The sequence below is a fragment of the Barbatula barbatula genome, assembly GCF_947034865.1.
Source record: "Barbatula barbatula genome assembly, chromosome: 25".
Taxonomy (NCBI): Eukaryota; Metazoa; Chordata; class Actinopteri; order Cypriniformes; family Nemacheilidae; genus Barbatula; species Barbatula barbatula.
In genome coordinates, this window is record NC_136788.1 from 9,469,712 (window position 1) to 9,490,670 (window position 20,959).

The 20,959-nt window shown below is 37.8% G+C and overlaps 2 protein-coding genes across 9 annotated transcripts in view; both read left to right on the forward strand.

Moving 5' to 3' along the window:
• The first annotated feature begins 2,173 nt into the window (after positions 1–2,173).
• slc13a1 (solute carrier family 13 member 1) lies at positions 2,174–9,949 on the forward strand. The gene is made up of 15 exons (XM_079450854.1): positions 2,174–2,464; positions 2,855–2,983; positions 3,105–3,241; positions 3,343–3,530; positions 3,987–4,026; positions 4,107–4,164; positions 4,260–4,417; positions 4,563–4,682; positions 5,018–5,113; positions 6,869–6,970; positions 7,132–7,226; positions 7,329–7,423; positions 8,147–8,308; positions 8,404–8,541; positions 8,648–9,949. The coding sequence occupies exons 1-15, from the start codon at positions 2,366–2,368 to the stop codon at positions 8,780–8,782; spliced, it is 1,752 nt and encodes a 583-aa protein (XP_079306980.1). The 5' UTR covers positions 2,174–2,365; the 3' UTR covers positions 8,783–9,949.
• Positions 9,950–10,062: 113 nt separating this feature from the next.
• cadps2 (Ca++-dependent secretion activator 2) overlaps positions 10,063–20,959 on the forward strand; it is a 96,159-nt gene continuing 85,262 nt past the window's right edge. For all 8 annotated transcript variants that reach the window (XR_013786277.1, XR_013786278.1, XM_079450233.1 and 5 more), the window contains exon 1: positions 10,063–10,665. Coding sequence is in view for 6 of the 8 variants with exons in the window: in XM_079450233.1 (XP_079306359.1) it covers positions 10,354–10,665 (312 nt within the window). In the remaining 2 variants the exon portion in view is untranslated. The remainder of the gene's footprint in view (positions 10,666–20,959) is intronic.

A 20,959-nucleotide genomic window follows, 5' to 3' on the forward strand; every position in this document is an offset into this window, starting at 1 on the left:
GAGCCATCTGAGATGTGTAATTAGAAGAAAAGGTCAAGAACCTCCTACTGTGTTTCCTATTGAACAAATGAGAACAAGACCACAGGCATCACGGGTATAATGGCTAGAAAGACTGTGGATTCATGATATAGTTCAGAAAACTAAATTATAATTTTATAACATTTATTGTAAATAATATTCATAATATAATAAAATGTTAACATTTTATTTAGATTTCTTTTACATTTTTAAGAATTTTAAATCTGTTACATTCGTTTATAAAATAAATGTATGACAATTTTAAGATTATTCTTGATTATGAGCATTCTTTTCTATCCTTTACATAGCAATCAGCCAAACTTCAGAATTACACAAAATTGGAAACATATGGAGAAACAATTGCATTGGAACGTACAGTAAACGCTGTGAGCCTGTGACAAAAGAAATCATCCAACTTTAATCGGTTCCTGTGTCTTTAAAATCATTACCGCTACTGTAATCCTTTAAATCTTTTAAACAACAGAACCACACAACTTTTGTCTGCTGGCATGAACCGGTTAAGATGGAAAAATATTGAAAAGCCTGTTGGCCTCAAACAAACCGACATGAGGTCATTTAGAGGTTATTGTTTGATTTTCTTACAAGTTGACTGTATGAATGTGCATTTGTTTCCACCAGCATTGTGTAATCTCTTGTGATCTTTGAACTCTAGAAAATACTTTAATCTTTGTTATGCTGATATTGATAACAAAATGTTACTATATGGTATCTGATACAAATGACAGAAAAGCACAAGAGGGGTGTTGATTGGGATTAATGTGTAAAGGTACAGACATAGAATGCAGTGAAAGCCTTGTAAACCCGCTGAGCCGAGTTATCCAATGATGTTTCAAAGAAAGACCGTTCTGAGTTTCAAATCCCTGGTAATCCTTGCTATGACAATCGTAAAGAGAGGTCATGAAGACATAATAACTGAGCGAAGGGACCGAACATCAGCTGACCTACACCCTTTGAGACTGATTTGACATTATAGCTGGCCACAAGCCAAATGCTGTCTTTTTCCACTGGGTTTTCTATGAAAATATTTGACATACAGTTTGCAAACCTGCATGCATTAGATCTGGATGTTACAGAATAAACAAGATTAGAGAAAGCTAAAGGTCACTTAAAGAATCCATCACTGAAAACCCTACAGTAATCGATGACTAACTGGAAGGGGCGTGTCCATCTTAATGGCGGTAGTTACCAAAAATAAAGCATGAATTTGCTTCATGATCACAATTTCCATTTCATCTTGAAACCAGACGTCACAGCCATAAATCAGGATTTGTATACTTGCCAGTCAGTGGCACTTGATATTGGAGGAGGGTGTTCTCATTATAGAAAGCTTTTGATTGGTCAAAAATTTGAAAGGCGCAGGATAAGTTCATGTTTAATCAATATTTAAATAAAATGATTTACATATTTACATTCATTAATATTTAAAAGTGGAATTACAAATTAAACATGAACTAAAAGCTTTTATTTAAATAATAAATTTCATGTACCTGGGATGTCAGTAAAAAAACAGAAAATAACCTAAATTTACATGTTTTTCTTGTAATGTTATGTAATTTTAACTGTATATTTATGTAAAATTAAGTTTTTCATGTTTTTTGTGAAATTTGCCGTCTTTCTCTGTAACTTAATAAAAGTGGCAGTTTTTACATTATATGTGGAAAAATCTGTAAAAAAACTGTAAATTTCTATAAAATGAGTTTCTTACAGTGTACTTTTTTCACATAATTTAATATTTTATCAATTTATATTAACTTTAAATGTTAATTTTCATTTCAATCTATTTGTCGTTTTTCTTCATAAATAATCCCTTCTGATCAAAATCTCATTCCTTGGAAACAATCCCCGGTAAGGATTATCACCTGCTGAGTGATTTCTGAGAGTTTATGTTTATAAAATCTCACAGGTTGTTCTTTAACAGACCCCTGTGCTGCAGATTAAGGCTCAGTAAGGGAAACGGAGGGTAACGTTTCTTGTTAAGAGTAAAAAATATGAAATCCAGGTCACGGTGTGTCGCAATAAGACGTGTCAACAGGTTTTCGTCTGCAACTGTCTTGTTTTTATAACCTCATATGCAAATTTGTTGGTCACTTTGTTTATACAGTGTAAATATAAACGGATGGAGTCGAGGAGGACTCACATTGAGTTGTGACTGGCGCGAGTCTAATCTTAAAGCTTAATCTCCATGGCCATAAGGCTTTATGATTTGCCCGGAATGGACCAGTAAGAGTGGACGCGGATGGCACGGGGCAAAGATTAATCAGCAGCAGATTATTTAAAAGCCAATCATAAACCAAAATCCCATAGTTGACTGTTTTTCGGCCACAGGATGAGGAGTCCTAGATGTTCCTGGAGCTTCGTAAAACCCCTGATCATCATCCTAACACCACTGTCACTTCTACCGCTGCCTCTGGTTATCAAGACAAAGGTTAGACGTGTGACAAACACACCTGTATTATTTTTCTGTGGAACACAAACGATAATGTTTTGAGAAGTATTTTAGTGGTTTTGTGTCCATACAATGGAAGTTTATGGGATCCGATGTTGTTTGGTTAACAACATTCTTTAAAATATCTTCTTTTGTGATCCGCACAAAAATAAGTTTGTGTAAGTTTAAAAAGACATGAGAGTTTTTATTTAACTATCCATCTAGGATCTAAATGTATGTTGGTTAAGAAGAACTTGCGTATAAGGAGTGCAAGTAATATTTTGATGGACAGTTTTGCCACATATATGATATTGTAAAAGACACTGATAATGTGTTATTATCTTTTTTCACTTATCTGAATGCATGTAAAGGTTCATTTCATATCCACAGGAAGCAGAATGTGCTTATATTTTGATTCTGATGTCTGTGTACTGGATGACAGAGGTCATCCCTCTGTCGGTTACAGCCCTTCTGCCAGCTCTTCTTTTCCCTCTGTTTGGGATCATGAAGTCTTCTCAGGTACACACTTCTGCAAACTTACGTTTGGAAAACAATGCTATGAAAACTATAGAGACTACTACTTTATACTCATGTGGATTGTTTGTACAAAGGATTGAATTCAACATCTCTCTCTCTTTAGGTCGCCTCTGTGTATTTCAAAGACTTCCATTTGTTGTTGCTTGGGGTCATCTGTCTAGCAACAGCCATTGAGAAGTGGGGTCTTCACCGCAGAATTGCTCTCAGATTGGTGACTGCGGTCGGAGTCAACCCTGGCATGTAAGACCTACAACAAATCGACACATAAGATTTTGAGATCTGTTTAGAGGATGAAATGATATCACCGATATGTTGTATCTGATAGACTTAATGTTTTACAGGTTGATGTTGGGGTTCATGGTGGGCTGTGCTTTTCTCTCCATGTGGCTGAGCAATACATCAACTGTGGCGATGGTGATGCCAATTGTGGAAGCTGTGATACAGCAGGTTTTGAGCGCAGGAGACGAGCCCAGCATTGACCACAAGGGGGCGATAAATGGGATCTCCAACCCTGCTCTACAGCTTGAAGGTAGACACAACATTCAGAAAAACAACCCTGATTTTAAACAGCTTGTATGCAGCGTTGCATTCTCTTAGTCTTTCTCATTGCTGTTGAGTGACATTAGATTTGATTTTGTTACATTTTAATTGACATTGGAACAGACAGTACATGATACATGTACTGTGTGAATGCTGATTTACATTTAGGCATTTAGCAGATGCTTTTATCCAAAGCGACTTACAGAGAGTTCGGGGAGCAATAAGCGATATGTCATATAGGAGCAATACATGGTGCTAATACAAAGTTACTAGTTTCAATAAAAGCCAGACCAATACCCGTTAAGAGAAAGAGAGAGGGTTAGTTTTTTTCTGATAAAAGCATCTTTAATTTTTTTCCCAGAAATACGTGATATGAATGATGTAACCTTAGCTGTAACCTTCTAAAACTTTGTAACATTCAAACATTACATATCTATTTTAACAGATATCGAGGCCCACTATGACCAACCTGAGAAAATGAAAAGGTGACCATGCGCACAATTTCAAAAGAACATTCATGTAAGATTGAATCAGCATTTTATTTACACTTTCTTTACACTTGCAGCATTGAAGCAGGAGTTATAGAGCCAGTTCAGACAGCCCCTGAGGACCCTGAAACTAAAGTGAGTCAAACACAATAGGCATAAAAACACATACAAATTCTTTCTTAATCTAGTATTCCTATAGTTGAATGGTGTTTTCTGAATGTTTGTTATAGGCACCGGCTCCACAGTCAAACGGAAAGTACAAGAGCCATGAAGATCACATGATTTGCAAAGGCCTGTCACTGTGCATTGCCTACTCCTCATCCATCGGCGGTCTGACAACCCTGCCAGGAACTTCAGCCAATCTCATTTTCTCTGAATATATCCACCAGTGAGTTCACTTCTTGTCTTTGATCTGATGTGTGTCAATAAAACTATTAGTAATATTAATAAATATTGCTGTCATCTTCTGGTATCTGGTCGGTGTATTGATGTATCAGTCTAAACCTAGCTTGTCTTTGGTTTTATTTCATCAGGTATTACCCAGAATGCAAAAGCATAAATTTTGGGAACTGGTTTGTGCTTTGTCTTCCCATTTGCATAATTATGCTGATTTTGTCATGGATATTCCTGCACTGGATGTTCCTTGGAACCAAGTGAGTGATTGTAATGATTTCTATTCTGTAAGCCTTTCCCTGACCCCTCTCGGCTCTTTGGCTACAGTCAATTAAATTTTTCTCACCTCATCACTTCTCACAGTCTTCTTCCGGTTCTCTGTCTCACTCCTGATCTCTCTTTCTCGTCTCTCCAGAATAATCATATTTTAATCAGAATTCTATTGCGATTTCATTCTTCCTCTGATGAAGGATCACTCATAGAGCATGTATGCAGATATGTTTTCTATCATCTTTTCCAGATAAAAATGTACTTTAAAGTTACATGTTTAAGATCCAAACGATTAAAGCATATGCACATTTGTACCCATCAATAGCTTTCGTGCCAGTCTGTGCTCCAGGAAGCAGTCCGAACAAGAAAAACGGACTGCCAAGGTGCTTCAGGATCAGTACAACTCACTTGGAGCTATAAGGTTGGAATTCTCCCTATCACATTATATCTAAATCCTGCTAATAAAACAATAGTACCCTGTAAATCAAAATAGACGTTTCACAGATTTAATGGTCATAATGGAAATTGTAATGGTGGTCGTGATGGATTCTATATGGTGTTCTCTGTCATATTAATCTTGGAATATGTGCAAAACATAAAATAAAGTTTTAAGTGTAATTTATGTTAGAAATACTTTATCAAACTTAAGTTTTATGTGCAGAGACAAATACTGTATGAGTAAGACACTTCTAAATTGACTTCCAAAACAGGCCTTCTGCTGGTTGTCTGAGCAATCCAACATGTAAAATTTTCGATTAACAACATGAAAATTGTCAGGATTGCGCTCGGACAGAGAACCCAGATGCAGGCAGCGGGAAGTGTTAACAAAAATATTTTATAAAATAAAACCCACGATGGGGCAAAACAGGAGTTCCAACAGAAAACTTCTCACGAAGGGAAACATAAAAAAGTCCAGATGACAAAATAATATAAGTCCCAAAACAGGACTAGGCAAAAACAGGAACACGGTATATAATCCACGGGTGACTTGAAATGGGAAAACAACAAGACATGAATACAATGTTACGAACTGGCACGGGACAATAAGCAGTAGGGACTTAAATGGGGGAAACTAACGAAGGAAAATTACATAGGAATCAAACACTAAGGGTGAGATTACGGGAAACAAGGGGGTGGGGCTAAGAGACGCGCCAGGAGGAGACATGGGCTGCGTTCAGCCCCGACAAAACGTTTTTTAAACGGTAATGCTGGTTACCGTTTCCAGGAAACATGTCGTTCGGTTTTGCGCACCGGTTTGAGCTTGAACAGGGCCATGGTGCAAAGTCACAAACAATAGCCACGTGTCTCCACACATAACACAAAAAGCACAAAAGACATGGAACTGTCATGACTCTGTCCACAGAACTAGAACACTCATGACAAGGAGGAGAATCATGACAGAAAATAACATGTTTTGGGGGCATGGTTACCCGTAAAAAGTAAAATTCTTCAAGATTGAACTCAAATGAAAATGAATTTCTTACTAAGCATTTTCATCTTGTTTTCTAGTACACGTGATGAAAAATTCTTAAATTAAGATACATTTACTTGACAAGTGACCTAAGATATTAAAGTTTTTATAAAGGAAATTTTAAGAATTAAGTAAGTTTATGTAAAAAAAGGGTAGCAACAAACCCCCCAAAGAAAACAAAACTTTCTTAATAAACTAATAAGGTTTACTAAACTAAGTTCATGTTTATAATTATTTGGCAGATGTTTTTGCTTGTTTTAAATGTAAAAAAAAAAGATTTCAAAAACAAGACTTTAAAAGATTAGGTCACTTACGTTCCCTGCTGAAAAATACTATATAAACCTAACAGAAACCATTACAGAAATTCTAATAGATTCCATTAAAATACTATTATGAACCATTAGCTTTTTTCCATTAAAACCATCACAAAATTCCTTTTCGTAGTGTATTTTGGGCATTATTCCAATTGGATTCAACATCCCACCAAACAGAATCCGTCACATAAACGTAGAACCATTACAGTTTCCATTAAAACCAATACAAATCCCTTTAAAACCATTATAACTTCTTTAATGGTTTCTATTGTTTTTACAACATTGTTAAGTAAATGTTTCTTGATTTTAAATTGTTATATTGCTAGAAAGCAGAAAATGTTTTCTTTTTTGGCATAAAAACAACTCACTGACAGTTTTTATTGCGACACAGCTCGCAGGAGATCATCATCATGGTTATCTTCATTCTGATGGCAGTTTTGTGGTTTGTGAGAGAGCCGGGTTTCATGCCTGGCTGGTCATCGCTGTTCACTGAGTGAGTACTGCAGTAACATTTATCAACTTTTTGTAGCTGTAAATGTACAGACATGTGGTGTTGTAGATCAGAGAAACATTGTTAAACTACATTTATTTAAACTAACTAAGTTTCTTGACTACCTTATAATAATTTGCCGTATATGTTTGTTATCTGTTCAGGCACAGAGGCTACGCTACGGACGCTACTGTAGCACTATTGCTGGGATTCATGTTCTTCATCATCCCTTCTCACAAACCAAATGCAAATCGTTACGGTACTTTTCCATTCTTCAGTGTGAAACCCTTCAAAATGATTCCTCGCAGACTGTCTGTCGATGCCGATGTGGTATTGATAAATGTTTTTAATCCTTCAACAGAGGCCTTCATAACATGGAATGAATTCCAGGCTTGTATGCCATGGGAGATCTGTCTGCTCGTGGGTGGGGGTTTCGCTTTGGCTGAAGGCACAAAGGTAAGAGCATAGCTTTGTGGAAATCCAACTCAATGTGTCACAGAAAAAACTAATAGAATCAAAGACGGTATTTATATAAGAATCAATTAATGGTCCATTCGAACAAGCTTGGATTCAATTAACCAGGCTGGTCCAATTCACTTTGGACAGCTCAATTGCTCGCTTTACTCATAATCCCAAACATTCGTTTTAAAAGGACTGAATGAAAAAACGGATTACATGAAAGACTTTTAACACTGTGGAACCCATTAACGTTTTAGAGCGATCAACAATAGCGCTGTTCTGTCTGTGAAGACGTTCAGTTCGAGCTAATTACATGCTTCTATTATAAGAGCGACATCATTTTCAACACAATAAACGGATCCTTCCTCATGTCAGACTCGAAACAAGAGCTGTTATTCTTTAATATTCTTCTGGTTTGGGTGGATTGGGGTGCGGTCTTATCACCAAAGCTCCAGCTCTGTTTTGATCCAGACATCCAAATGGCATGGCAAGTTCGGTCTTTAAAATCTTCAAAGGCAGTGTGACTGATTGCTGTGCCGCAATTTTCATATGTAAAATGTGGACGCTGTATCTCGACAAACGGCTAAGTTAAGACTCCAGCCAAGCATACAGAGAGATGTGTTTATGATCTTTCAATGCGAACACGAATATCATGTTTGTGAGGGTTTCCAAATATCTTTACAGGCCTTTCGAAGATGACCTTTTCATTTTGTTTTTCAGATTTCTGGTTTGTCGTCTTGGGTAGCTGAATTGCTGACTCCCCTGGGAAATCTCCCTCCTTTAGCCACGGTCACCATTGCCTGCCTTATTGTCACCTCTATCACGGAGGTGGCCAGCAATGCTGCCACAATCACAATATTTTTGCCAATACTGGCCCCCCTGGTACAGCTGCTTTTCTGACGTGTTACTTAAAAGTCAAACATTACGTGCTTTTAATCTTTTTTTGATGTTTTCTCATTGCAAATTGTCTTTGCCAGGCGGAGGCGATTGGGGTGAACCCTCTGTACATGCTGATTCCCACAGCTCTCTGTGTGTCTTTCTCTTTCCTGCTGCCTGTTTCCAATCCTCCTAATGCCATTGTCTTCACATATGGCCATCTCACAAGCATGGATATGGTGAGCGCTTTAACAAGTTTATCCATCGTTGAGTTTTTAAAGTCAGAAGCCATACACTATGCATACAGTATACTATAAGCGTTGTGTGGTTTGTTTGTCATTTCAGGTGAAGGCAGGCCTGGGCGTTAACATTATCGGCATTCTTACAGTCCTGTTGGCTCTTACAACATGGGGAACACCTCTGCTTGACTTGGACACCTATCCAGAATGGGCACCGGTAGCAAACATCACTGGAATATGACCATTGTGACAATTAGAAATATGAAGACGTATTTAGTTTTGAAATGAAACAGGATGCCTTATAGTCAGCAGAGTTCTTGACTAAACACAGTCTTATGGCACGCTGTTGTTTGACATCCAAACGTTGGACTTCTCGTTCACTTGGCCAAAATGATGGCCTCATGCAGTCCGACAGCTACTAAAAGTTTGAGGTTGCAGGAGATGTTCTGTTTGAACATCATTGTTTATGTTTTTGTATTATATACTTTTTTTTAAAGAAAATAATTTATGATAATTGTCTTAAGTTTGTGAATGTGGATATTCAAAGAGACCTGGAGTTGCTATAAACTGCTTTGCACTTTCATATGCATACTGCATATCGTCACCTTGGAATTATTAAGGTCTATCTGATATTTTGGTCGAAATTTAGTTATTCACATATTCTTATTCTTAAGATGTGTTGTTTTTTTCATGTTTTGTAAATTTCGATACTTCTTTAGAAAGCAAAAAGGTTCGATACAAAGTCTAAGGAAATGCAAAAACTTTGAAGCTCAATTTCTTAAAGCTGCTTAGAATGCAGATTGAACCATATAATTTCAAAGTGGCAATAGAACTTACTTTTCACATGTATATTGTTGTTTTTGGAATAGAGTAGCGTGTACTTGTATACGGATACGTAAACAGAATATCCGTAGAATGTTGAAATTACACAGATAACAGAGTAAATACAGACAGTAAGTTTCAAGAAGTCTTTGATGGTGACAGCCCCAATAATAACTATTCATTTTAGGTTAGTTATAGTTTACCTTTTGCTTAAGGTGTCTCAGTGGCTGGTTCGTGCTTTTTAAAGGAGTAGTTCACCTTCGAATTGAAAATTCTGTCATCCTTTACTCCCCCTCTTGTCATTTCAAACCTGTTTGACTTTCTTTCTTCTGCAGAACACAAACGACGATATTTTGAAGAATGTTGTTAACAGCCCCCCAAATGGTTACAATAGATAGAATAGTGCAGTCCTACGTTTGTACCCTGAGGCAATGATGTGAACTAATAAAGTAAAAAATGCATGCTCACATCCTGAAGTCATTCCAATTCAAGGTCACTGTTCAGTTGTGTCTGAGGTAATGCCAGTCTGTCTGAAGTGTCGAATCTCATTACTTATTATTTAATACTAATAAACCTATTTCTGGAGAACAGAGTATGAACTGCATTATTAAGTGAACTTTATAATCTGAATATGAATAATTACAGTTAAAATAACGGGACTTTATAAAAGGAAACGCCGCATCAGTATCAACGGACTGCACCTTTAAGAAGGGAACCTCCCACGTGTTGCATGTTGTCCATTCCACAGGTTGCCTACCTGTCTCGCATAACTCCGCAGAACCTCCCCGAGCTCGCGCGCTCATCGGTCCTCGCGGGAGAAAGCGAACCAACTTGAGCCGTCGCCGAATATCTCGCGCTTTGACTCCGCCCTTAAAAGTCTCGCGACTGACACATCTGACACATTCCCTCAGAAAACAGGGTTTTGCGGCGGAAAGCTCCGCTTTTCTTGGTTGCCACGTAGCGGGAGTTGTCGCTTCACGAGTGTCGACCATGCTGGACCCGTCGTCCAGCGACGATTCCGAGGGGGAACTGCCACCCGAGGACGAACCACCCGTTAAAACCGGGAAACCCGTGAAAAAGAGTCCCAAACCCGACAAGACGTCGGATGCCCCGCGGAACGTCACCCAAAATAAAGAACAGGTCCAGTGTCCCGCAGAGACGGACAAAATCGAGCAGGAGAGACTTCAGAAAGAGGAAGCGGATAGGAAAATTAAACTCCAGATGTACGTGTTTTTGCTGAGGTGCATCGCGTATCCGTTTAACGCCAAACAGCCCACAGATATGGCTCGCCGTCAGCAGAAGGTGAGTGACCGTTAAACTGCCACTTTGAAATATTTCGCGGTTCGTTTTTTAAATAAGTCAAACTGCAGCTACGTAGGAAAAACGCGTTCACTAATATCTTGCAGACTTATTTTTTGCACACCCGTTTCGGGCTCAAAGTGAGACGTTTAGTATATGCAAAATATGACTTTATAAGCTTTTAAGAGAAATGTATGAGAGAACCGTGTGTTCTTGAGCATAATGTTATTCAATAGCAGTCGTGTCCCTATTTTTTGTTCCACCTGTTTGATATATGAGGGTGCAACGGTTTCTACCGTAAAAGTGACATCATTGAACAGCAGCTTTGTTTTGAATCGTCATTGTAAGTGGAGATAATACAGAAGCACTCACTATATGGGAACAAGAACAGGTGCTATTTTTTACCAGCGCTCACACCCCTGCTACAGTAGTTCAAAAATACACCTATTCAATCTATCTGATCTGTTTAATACACGCTATCACACTTCAAAATCTGTAACGTTATACCTGCATATACTCTTGTGATAATAACGTGTTGTCAGCTTTGCACCCGTGAGACCTGTAAATTGGATTCCAGTTACATTTAGTATAATTGTGCTCTTTTTTTTTTGCAATATTTAATGCAAGATCGCTAAAAACGTTTCATGTATAGACTACCCGCAAGCAGCAGGTGTTTCGAAATGAAATAAAGTTCATCAATTTATTGTGTGTGTTTAAAGTCGTTATATTCATAAAGGATTTGTCAGATTTTCATGGGTCCTGGCACTATGGAATGTACCTTCTATGAAGTAAATGATGTATCTTATCACGTATGAGATTCATAAATTCACTTGTATGGTTCGCACGTATAGGAAAATAGAAAAATACTGCGCCGTCAGTTTTATATCTTAAATTCCCTTTACACTTACATTCCCTTTACATTAAGTAAGTGAACAGATTAGATAGATAGATTCACATACAAATATAATGGATTCCTAGTGTAATTTCATCTAATGTGATTCATTCATCTCATTAAATGAGTTTTTAAAGTCCTTCAGGTTACATGCTTGCTACGTCTTGTTAAGTCACTAAACATATATGAATACGAAAAAGAATTATACGCATCCAATAAGACCTTGTGACCTCTATTGATTTCAGGGTTTTGTCCGAAAGTTCGATTGGATGCTTTAGGGTATAGCCATTGCTTTTCGGTAAAAGTCAGAAAGTATCCCCCTTATTTATACGTAAATTTGTAAATAAATAAATCTACCCTTTGTCTTTGTGAGTAAATGTTCTCTGGTGGAGATCTATAGAGTGTCCAGCGGCACATTATTGATTTTTGCTGTCATGCTTAATGTATAAATATCTTTGCTGTCCGAATGAGAAGGTAATCTTTCTGGCTTTGCTCATGGGGTGTAGGGATATTCAAGTATCCCTTGAGGCACCATTTTCCTCCCGGATGTAATGCAGGTAGCGAGGCAAAATCTGATGATCAGCCATCTTTCATTATTGATATGCCACTCCAAATGATAGAAGGGAGTCAAAAGTATGTCTTCTCTTTTATTGCCACTAGGGATGCATAGACGCATCTCTTGTCTGTTCAGAGGGTCTTGGTGACTTTGTGCAAGATCATTTTTGTGCTTGTGCATGTATGCGTTTAGCGGCACTATGTGAATTCTGTTTGAGTGCAGTGCTTCTCTAATCTCAGCTACACTGTGACAGTCACACAATGCCTTGGGCATTTGCACTTTCAAAGTCTGAAAGCCTGTTATCAAAAGAATATTTCAATGTGAACGACCTTGCACTTTTTTTGCTTTCCTTTCCTCTTGTTTTCTTGCTTATTTACAGTTTTTGTAATAAGTAGCTTTGGGCCCAAGAAAGCCCACTTTTCTTTTTATTGAAAAAGCCACCGTGCTGTCAACTCACTTTTGTTTGATTCAAGTGCACAGCAGAGTTTTTTTCCAGGGCACATGCTGGTAAACTGAAATTCAGGGCGAACAAACAACGGATGAATGTGGGCATTTTAAATGTGGTGAGTAATGGCTCATTTGGATTTACAATAGCTGCAATATACCACATACTGTACAGTTAAAAAGAACGCTTTTATATCTGATATGAGGCTTTTTAGTGGATACAGACATCAGCGCATACTGTTCAAAAGTGTGCCTGTGAAAATCAGGTTTAATCTAAATTGTGAGATGACAAGCATTAAAGTTTGATTTCAATCTTTGACATGGCTTAAATTAATATTAAATATATCAAAATTATATTTTCGCAGAATAATTTTATAGAAAAAATGGTAAATCTTCACGGGCATTGTCACATTTTTGTGATTTACATACGTAAGCTACATCACCCAGATTGATTGAATGTCGATGCTGTATTCGTTGGTTTCGTCACAGGCAAGGTCTGTAACCTACAGGAAAATGTGCAAGGTATAATAAAAGTGCCATGTGCTTCACCTGTAAATAAACAGAAGTCCACGCAGGAATTATGATCCATTACCTTCTGATAGCAAAAAAAATGCCGTCATTAAATTTCAATTTCAAAGGTAATTGAAATTCATATTTAATAGAGAGGGGAGGGGAATTTTGTTAATCAGATTTTGTGTATTCATCCTCAATGGATTATTCATACACTTGAGCGTCACAGAATCAGCAGGACTCTCTGCACCTCTTCACTTCTCTGTTAGCACATATCTGGGATCAGCATATGAAGAATATGCTTGTGTGGGAAATGACTCATATCAGCCTCCCAGACAATAATCAGAATTGTTGGATCAGAACTATACTAATGTATACATTTGGATTTTGTCTTGCTGCTGTCTGTAGGATGTTTGACTGGAGCAACACACAGGTAGCGTTTCCGCTTAAATAAATTTAGACATCGACAAATTCAATTCAGTGGAAACCTCTGCTATTAATATCGACCCTATAACTTTGTAGCCGTGATGGTACCCAGATAGTATAAGCTGTTGTAAGCCAAAGAAAAATAGCATGGTGTTCTGGGGCTTTCCATACCACCTACTTTAAACACCAACCCCTGCATATCTACGAGGTGAAGATCTGTATTTGCATGTCATGTACTTTTCAGCCATTCATTTGCAGGGTGTTTGCGCATTGTAATAACGTCTTGTTGACGAGATGGCCTCACATTCTCCTTCAGTAATGTGAAATTAAAAGCTGACTTCAAAGTTTCCTGGTGTGCTCCTACAGTACAAATTATTGTCTATTCTATTCAGATGTTGTTAGTCTCATTGGTTTTAAGTAAACCGCAAAGTTTGTAGTACAACTTATCAAACTCTGTAACTGTCAGCATTTTTGTATTCCTTACCAAGTTTTATATGATGTTCTTAGTTGGATGTGTAGGCAGGTATAAATATAGGTATGGCTTTAATTCTGTTCTTGTTTGTATAGTGCTTGTTTGAGTAGGAGTGTCTGATGAATATCCGAATGCACCTAAATATTAATATCTGTTCACTGGGAGAATAATTTGTTTGTGAGCCAAATTTCCTTCCAATGACAAATAGTTTGCTTTTCTAATACTTTCTGCTTTGACAATTTGACTTTTCTCTTTCTAGCTCTTTCATCTATCTGTATCTCTAAAATTCCTTGCAACTTCTTGTTTGTCATCTGTTCATTGTTTTTATCTGAGGAGCAGCCCATATGGCTGAAATCATGTGCGTGCTGTTATAGCATATCCAGTTTTTGAATGCAGTTGACAGAGAACAGCATCTTGGAAATTACATTGACGGATGTGTCCCACTCGTCTCTCCACATATGTCTAATTCTTTGGCACAAGAATCTTGCATGTTTGTGTGTGCTTTTTTTTTTCTTCTGAAAAACGTAATAATTTAGTTTATGTAAGCAGGCTTGCCTCTTTCTTCACGGGAGACAAATCCTGGATCTAGCGTGGGAGATTGGCAGGCAGATACCTCGCTGGAGGCTGAATCCCGTCGTCTTTGTCATATTCCCTTTCCTTTGTCAGTTTTGCTCTTCAAGAGATGGGTATCTCTACACAGTAAGGTTGATCCTTTTCAGTGAAGTCACAGCAAGGTTCAGAAGGTGCTAACCGGACATGCACTCGAATCCACAAGGCACGTTTAGGGTAATATCACATCATCCTCCCTAAATGAAAAGCTCCCTCCCCTCCAGACTAACTTTATTTACTAGGAGCACTGTAGCCCCTGACTGAAAATATTAGGAGTGCAAGCAAAAAATTTAGGGGCACATCTTAAATCAGCCTGCAATGCAATTATTCAATTATGCAATTATGTTTTTGATTAAGGTTATTATACCGCCAAAATCTCATACCGGCACATGCCTTCCGACAAAAACGTTATTGATGACAGCAGATTTGGTTCTGTTTTTTTTACAAGAGGCAGAGTCTACCTAGAAGATTTGTTATTGATTGGTGCCAAATAGAGAGACTTTAATCTGAATTCGTTTGAACCAACAGAAATTGTGTATTTAAGTGTTTACAGTGTTACCCAAAAGGAAAGGCCTCGTGTTATGTGGTTACGATGATTTAATTGTGCATTAAGTACACTTTTCCTCATGTTCACAACACATATAAAGTCAAATAAGTTGTTCGTTCTTGGTGTGAAAGGGTTTAAAATGATCAAGCGCTGTCTCAAGTAATCCACAGATAAATTACGTTTCCTGAACTCCTCCCTTGTTAGTTTAGTTTTAAACGTCTCATATATCAAATCGTTCATCCTAAGGCTCAAGATATAAGTTACAGCAAACTCGTAGTAATGCGCTGTAAATTTGTCAATGACGACCTGGATTGTCCGCGGGAAACATCACTAAAACGTGAGTGACCTGTGCACTGGCGTGCAGTTGACTATCACACACAGCCTGCACTGTTGGCGGGCTCGCGTTCTAGTTGCAATTTTAAGTGGAAAGATTAGTAGAAGAAATTCCAAATTTGCAGGTGCATGTACTTATAAAAAATGATCTCATTCTGTCTCAAACTTATTTAGTTGCAGTCTGGACCCCTGCCCTGTATAAAAGAAATGTATGCGTTTATTAATTGCATATTTACACATGCTGCTTGTGAGCAACACATTTGAGGCTCACAAACTGTAAAGGAACAGCATCTGCAGATAAAACAAACCTGACACACTTGCTGAATTTTTTTCTTTGAGAACAGCAGGTGTGTAATGAGATGTTGTGGAGCGATGACAACTCCAAATACAATTGTTGTGCCTGCCGACATCTTTTCCATGGGGTAATTCCATTACCTACCTACCCATGAAATCTTTGCCGTCGCTTCTACAGGGTTTCTGTTCCGGCAGCAGAAACCAAGCAGGAGGCTCACAGTGACTGAGACCGTCTCCTTATTCCAATATACTATCTGTTTTTACCTGCATGCTCAGTGTTAATTTGTTTGTTTAGTATACAGGAAAACCCGGATCTGTAACGTCACCTCTGTCCCTTTCATGCCCTGGTCCATTTCTTGAATGGTTTACTCTGTAACATCGCTCTTTTTAATGATGCCCATAGGGGGTTTTAGTACTCAACATCATGCTCACCAAGCACTAAGGTGTTGTTTATTTATTTAGCTACAGCCTGGTGTCCTTATTGGGTTGATTGATTGTTATATGTTATATGATTGAAGGCACTCAACACACTCACCAAACACTTCTGTGTTGCTTAATGATAAAAGTTATGTCCATTCAGTGGCTGGTGTCCTTCTGAAACCTTGCATCTCCAAATTTTGTGTTTTTTAATTTTGCTGTAAATCATTATTATAAGTTGCCATTTATGTTCGTCACTGGGTTTTGCAAATATCTAGCCAACAAAGAAGTATTTAAAAGTACTAGCATACGCAGTATGTAAACATTTAAAAAGTACATTGTTTTTTCCCTTTCATGAAAAACAGCCAATTTGGACATACAAGATTTCAGAAGGACAGCAACAATATTTGACTTGTGTCAGTTTAGGAAGTGTTTGGTTTGGAGTGATTAAATGTGATGGGAATATTAATATCTGTTCAACCATTACATTTTTAAGTTTGTCGCAGTTTTTTCATTGTTTAATCGCTGAACAAATCACAGCAAAAACAGCTGCAGTGAACAGGCAGACCTTGTTTAATTGGACAAACTGTTCCCTGTTCACAGCACCTGTTGTCTTCAAACTGTAGCTGCATAACATGTAATGTTTTCTATCAGTCCCCACTTGATCTGGTTTATCCTACAGTGATGATTTTCTGCTGTAAAAATGACTCCTGAAATGGGTACTGATTTGGAGAGTAGTACAGTAGTAATTCTGTTGATCTAAGGCAATGTGGAAAAATAGGATTGAACAATTAAGGTCTTAACAATATTACAAGCCACTAGCTTCTTTAGTAATGAGCTTTGTTCAGTAAATGTGTGTGAGAGAGAGAGACTGTGATGGTATATTTCTACAACTGACTGAATAAACTCAGTGTATGTTTTGGTAATGTAACTATAGATGCTAGTGTGTAAAATTGTCTTGACTTTAATGGCTAATTCTTCATCTTGTACCATTCTGCAATACAATTTGGGGGTTATATGTATGTGTTCTACAGTATATTTCTTTAAATGTACTTATTTTTATAGAATAAATATTTGGTAAATTTTTCTTAAGTGCAGCTTTATTTCTGTTGTCATTTAGCTGACGATTGTCTTTTTAAACTTTACAAATTGACAAATAGTCTTTGGGGCTGGTCACATTTTGCTCATGTATCAGTCATTAAACTAATCCCTATGACTCCAGGGGGCAATAAATGTCTTTTGAAGCAAAGCGATACTTTTTTAAAATAAAAAACTTGTAAATAAAAAAATAAAAAACGATTGTAGATAGATTACATTAGACTTTGAAGATGTATAGCCTCACTGGTTCTCACATGTCTTGTTACTGATATATGTGAAGCCGGTGTGCGGCCTTTGCGTGTGTAGTTTTCTCACCAATATACCTTCTCTTGATCTCAAAATAAGCTCAAAATCCTAAACGTTTCCACTCAAAAATGTATTCTTTCGCTAGTCAACCGTATCAAGAAAACATTGTCTGTTGGTGCGATTTTTAACTAGAAAGAAGTGGTCAGATTTATTGACCCTTCACCAAACACCACCCCCTTTTGTTCCTGTTGCTATGCCTGACAAGCTTTCGGTATCATCTATACTCTCCCAGTGTATATTTGTAAAAGATTTCCTGGAAAAATGGCACGCTGATTTCAGACGGAAATGTCTGCAATATGCAGACGAGGGATACATGCCGGATTTTATATAATAATAATTATACCTATTTATGCAGCAGCACCAGCAGACCACAATGTTACGTTAATTCTTAACTCGAGCATTACAAATGGATGTATACAAATGGATTTAATATTACAATAATTAAAAAGCGATTTTTTTTTCATATTAATCACCAAAGCTCTACTACGCCAGGTTTGTCGGACTGGTTTGATTGTCGACAAAATGGCGGTTAGACACGGGGGAACATAATATCTTCGTTATGATTGGTCAGATCATCTGTCAATCAAATTGCTTGCGACGAGTCATTTGGACCAACCCGGTTTTAATCATTTACATTTACTCATTTGGCAAGCGCTTTTATCCAAAGCGACTTACAAGTAGGAGAGCATATAAACATTGTGTCAACACACTAAACAGTTCCGTTGCCATTCTAGGAGGATCAAAGCTGGAGTAAGCAAGGGAGAGCATGAACAACAAGATAATTTAAGACACAAGACAGTTATCGGTTAGTCAAATAAATGCAGAACAAGTATGTTTTGAGCTGTTTTTTTGAAAGTTGTGAAGAATGCTGCAGTTCAGGTGGAGGCTGGCAGTTCATTCCACCACAGGGGAACCGAATGAGTAAAGGTTTTTGCAAGATGTTTGGTGCCTCGCTGTGATGGAACAACCAGACGTTGCTCATTCTCAGGCCGAAGATGATGGGAGGGGATGAAGACCTGGAGCAGTGAGTTAAGGGGCAAATTGGCCGTTATTGTTCTGAAGGCCAGTGTCAGCGATTTAAACTTGATGCAGACGGCAACTGGCTGCCAGTGAAGTGAAATCAGGAGTGGCGTTACATGGGTTCTTACCATATTTGTTACCATATCTTCAAGTCTAGAAACTGGCAAATTTGTCAGCCTTGGCAGTATCTCAGCATTTTGTTTTTTTTAACTATAGCTAAATGATTGTTGTCAGTCTTGTTAATCTTCTAGACACCATATGAATATATTTGAATGCTTAATTTCCTTAACTAGCCAAGCTCAGAAAACCAATCAATAAAATCCAAAGCTACAGTTGTTTTCTTTTTCTGTCATTTCATAATACTGTATACAGTATATATGTCCTTGGTAATTGTAGTTATGCGGATAGTTACGTGGAGGGCCTCTAGTCTCCTGAGCTCTGATTAAGTAACAAGCTGCATGTTCAAGTCTTCAGAGGGGCCTAGAGATAGCAGAGTGAAGAGTGCTGATCAGAAGATGCAGGGCTTGACCACTTTGACGAGCGACAGAAGGTCTAAAGAACAAGGAAGAACATGTCAAGCATCTCGGATCAAAAGCATAATTGCAACCCTTTATCTGGTTAATGGTTCCGGCACTCTCGCACGAGGACAAAATGGGGGCTAAAAAAGGAAAGTGAGTAGGTGTGAGGATATTGAGAAAGCGGCTGCTGTTTTATGAGAGGAGGTGAATGTTGCACATTTAAGGACAGATAAATGTGCCCCAGTCCCCCAACTACATACCCCTGCTAGACAACATGCCGATGTGTCACTTCAAATGAGGGATATTCTCTTGTGTAGAGGTGCTGGAGACTGATGATCAAGAGATTCATTTGAGTGCTGTCCACCCTGAAAGATAATGTAGTATGTGGCTTCTCAGTTATTTTGTAAGTTTTCTATATGGATGCACGATAAATCATCGGCCATATCTGTATCGGACGATGATTGGTCATTTTTAATGTTATTGGTATTGGACGAAAATAAAATTTAGGCTGATATATTGAAGCCATTTCATTCTGAATTATTTCCTCTGGTTGAACCACTTCAGCTGCTCGCAGCAAAAGAACGGTACTGTATTTCTGTCATGATCATTCACTTACTGCTTTTAGCAAAACATTGTTGATGTAGATCCAGTTTGTCTATATTTATGAATGTGTACATTATAGGAACAAAACGTATTGTTTGAAGGCGACTGCTGTCTGAATGCTTTCTGTTTTGAGACCTGTTAGACATGTGGCCATTGAGAACACCTCTCTGGGTTGCTCTGGGAGAACATCTATAATTTGTTTATTAAATAAACCAGATTTTTTTACCAGAAAAGTTAAAACATCCTGAATTAGTGTAGAGTAGGCTCGGTACATGATTTTCTGGGGGAAATTATTTTCAGTCTCAGAAAATTTCATATTAAGATTTAGGTACTGTATATCGGCCAATATATTCGTTATCGGCTTCCAGTGTTCAAGAATGATCTGTTATCAATATCAGCCACAATTTAAATATTGGTGCATCCCTAGTTTTCTATAGCTCTGAATAGATGCCATATTTATGTTTATTTGCACAAAATGATGCTGTAAGACATAGTCAGTCGATTTTAAGTTTGCTTTAGTGTCTTAAGGTCCGAGGTCAGGTCTCATTTTCGCAACCTGTGGCGTGTTGACTGGTAATTTGTAAAAATATGTGTTTTCGAAGTGTTTAAAGTCTCAAATTAAAATTTTTCCGCAAACATTTTTTATTGCTGTCAAATTGGTTATGGCTCCTACAGAATCAAGGACGTTGTTTTCCTTCCACCCACTAGAAAAAGCTGCCATAATGATGAATAAAGTGGAGTATTAAATTGGAAGCAACTATTAAATTCAATGATTGAGTTTGCCATTGTGTTAATCAACATTACTCAAGCACATTGGCACATCAGACCTCCAGAATACCTCGTTCTCCTCCCTCCACAAATTATAACACAATAAACCAATGTGAGGCTTTTAAACTAAGCAAAAACAGTAGAAAACAAGTAGTGGGTGCGTAAAACGCTCTCACACAGCATGCTGCTCTTTATCGGCAGAGAACAGAGAGGAGTTTTAGGGCAGCAGGAGTCGTGACAGACCTTTAGGACAGCGAGATACTCCGCGGTACCTCTCTCTCGCTGTTGTGTACAACTCCTCTGAACGGTCACAAGTAAATTCCTGTGGGAGAGATTCACTGACATATGGAATCAGTGTTTTCAACTCACAATGCTGGAACATCATAGAAACGAATGATTAGTAAAAGTAAAGGTAAACATACAAGAAATTGGTTTGACTTAATGGATGTTTTATTGACGTAGTAGTGTGATAGTGTTTGGATTT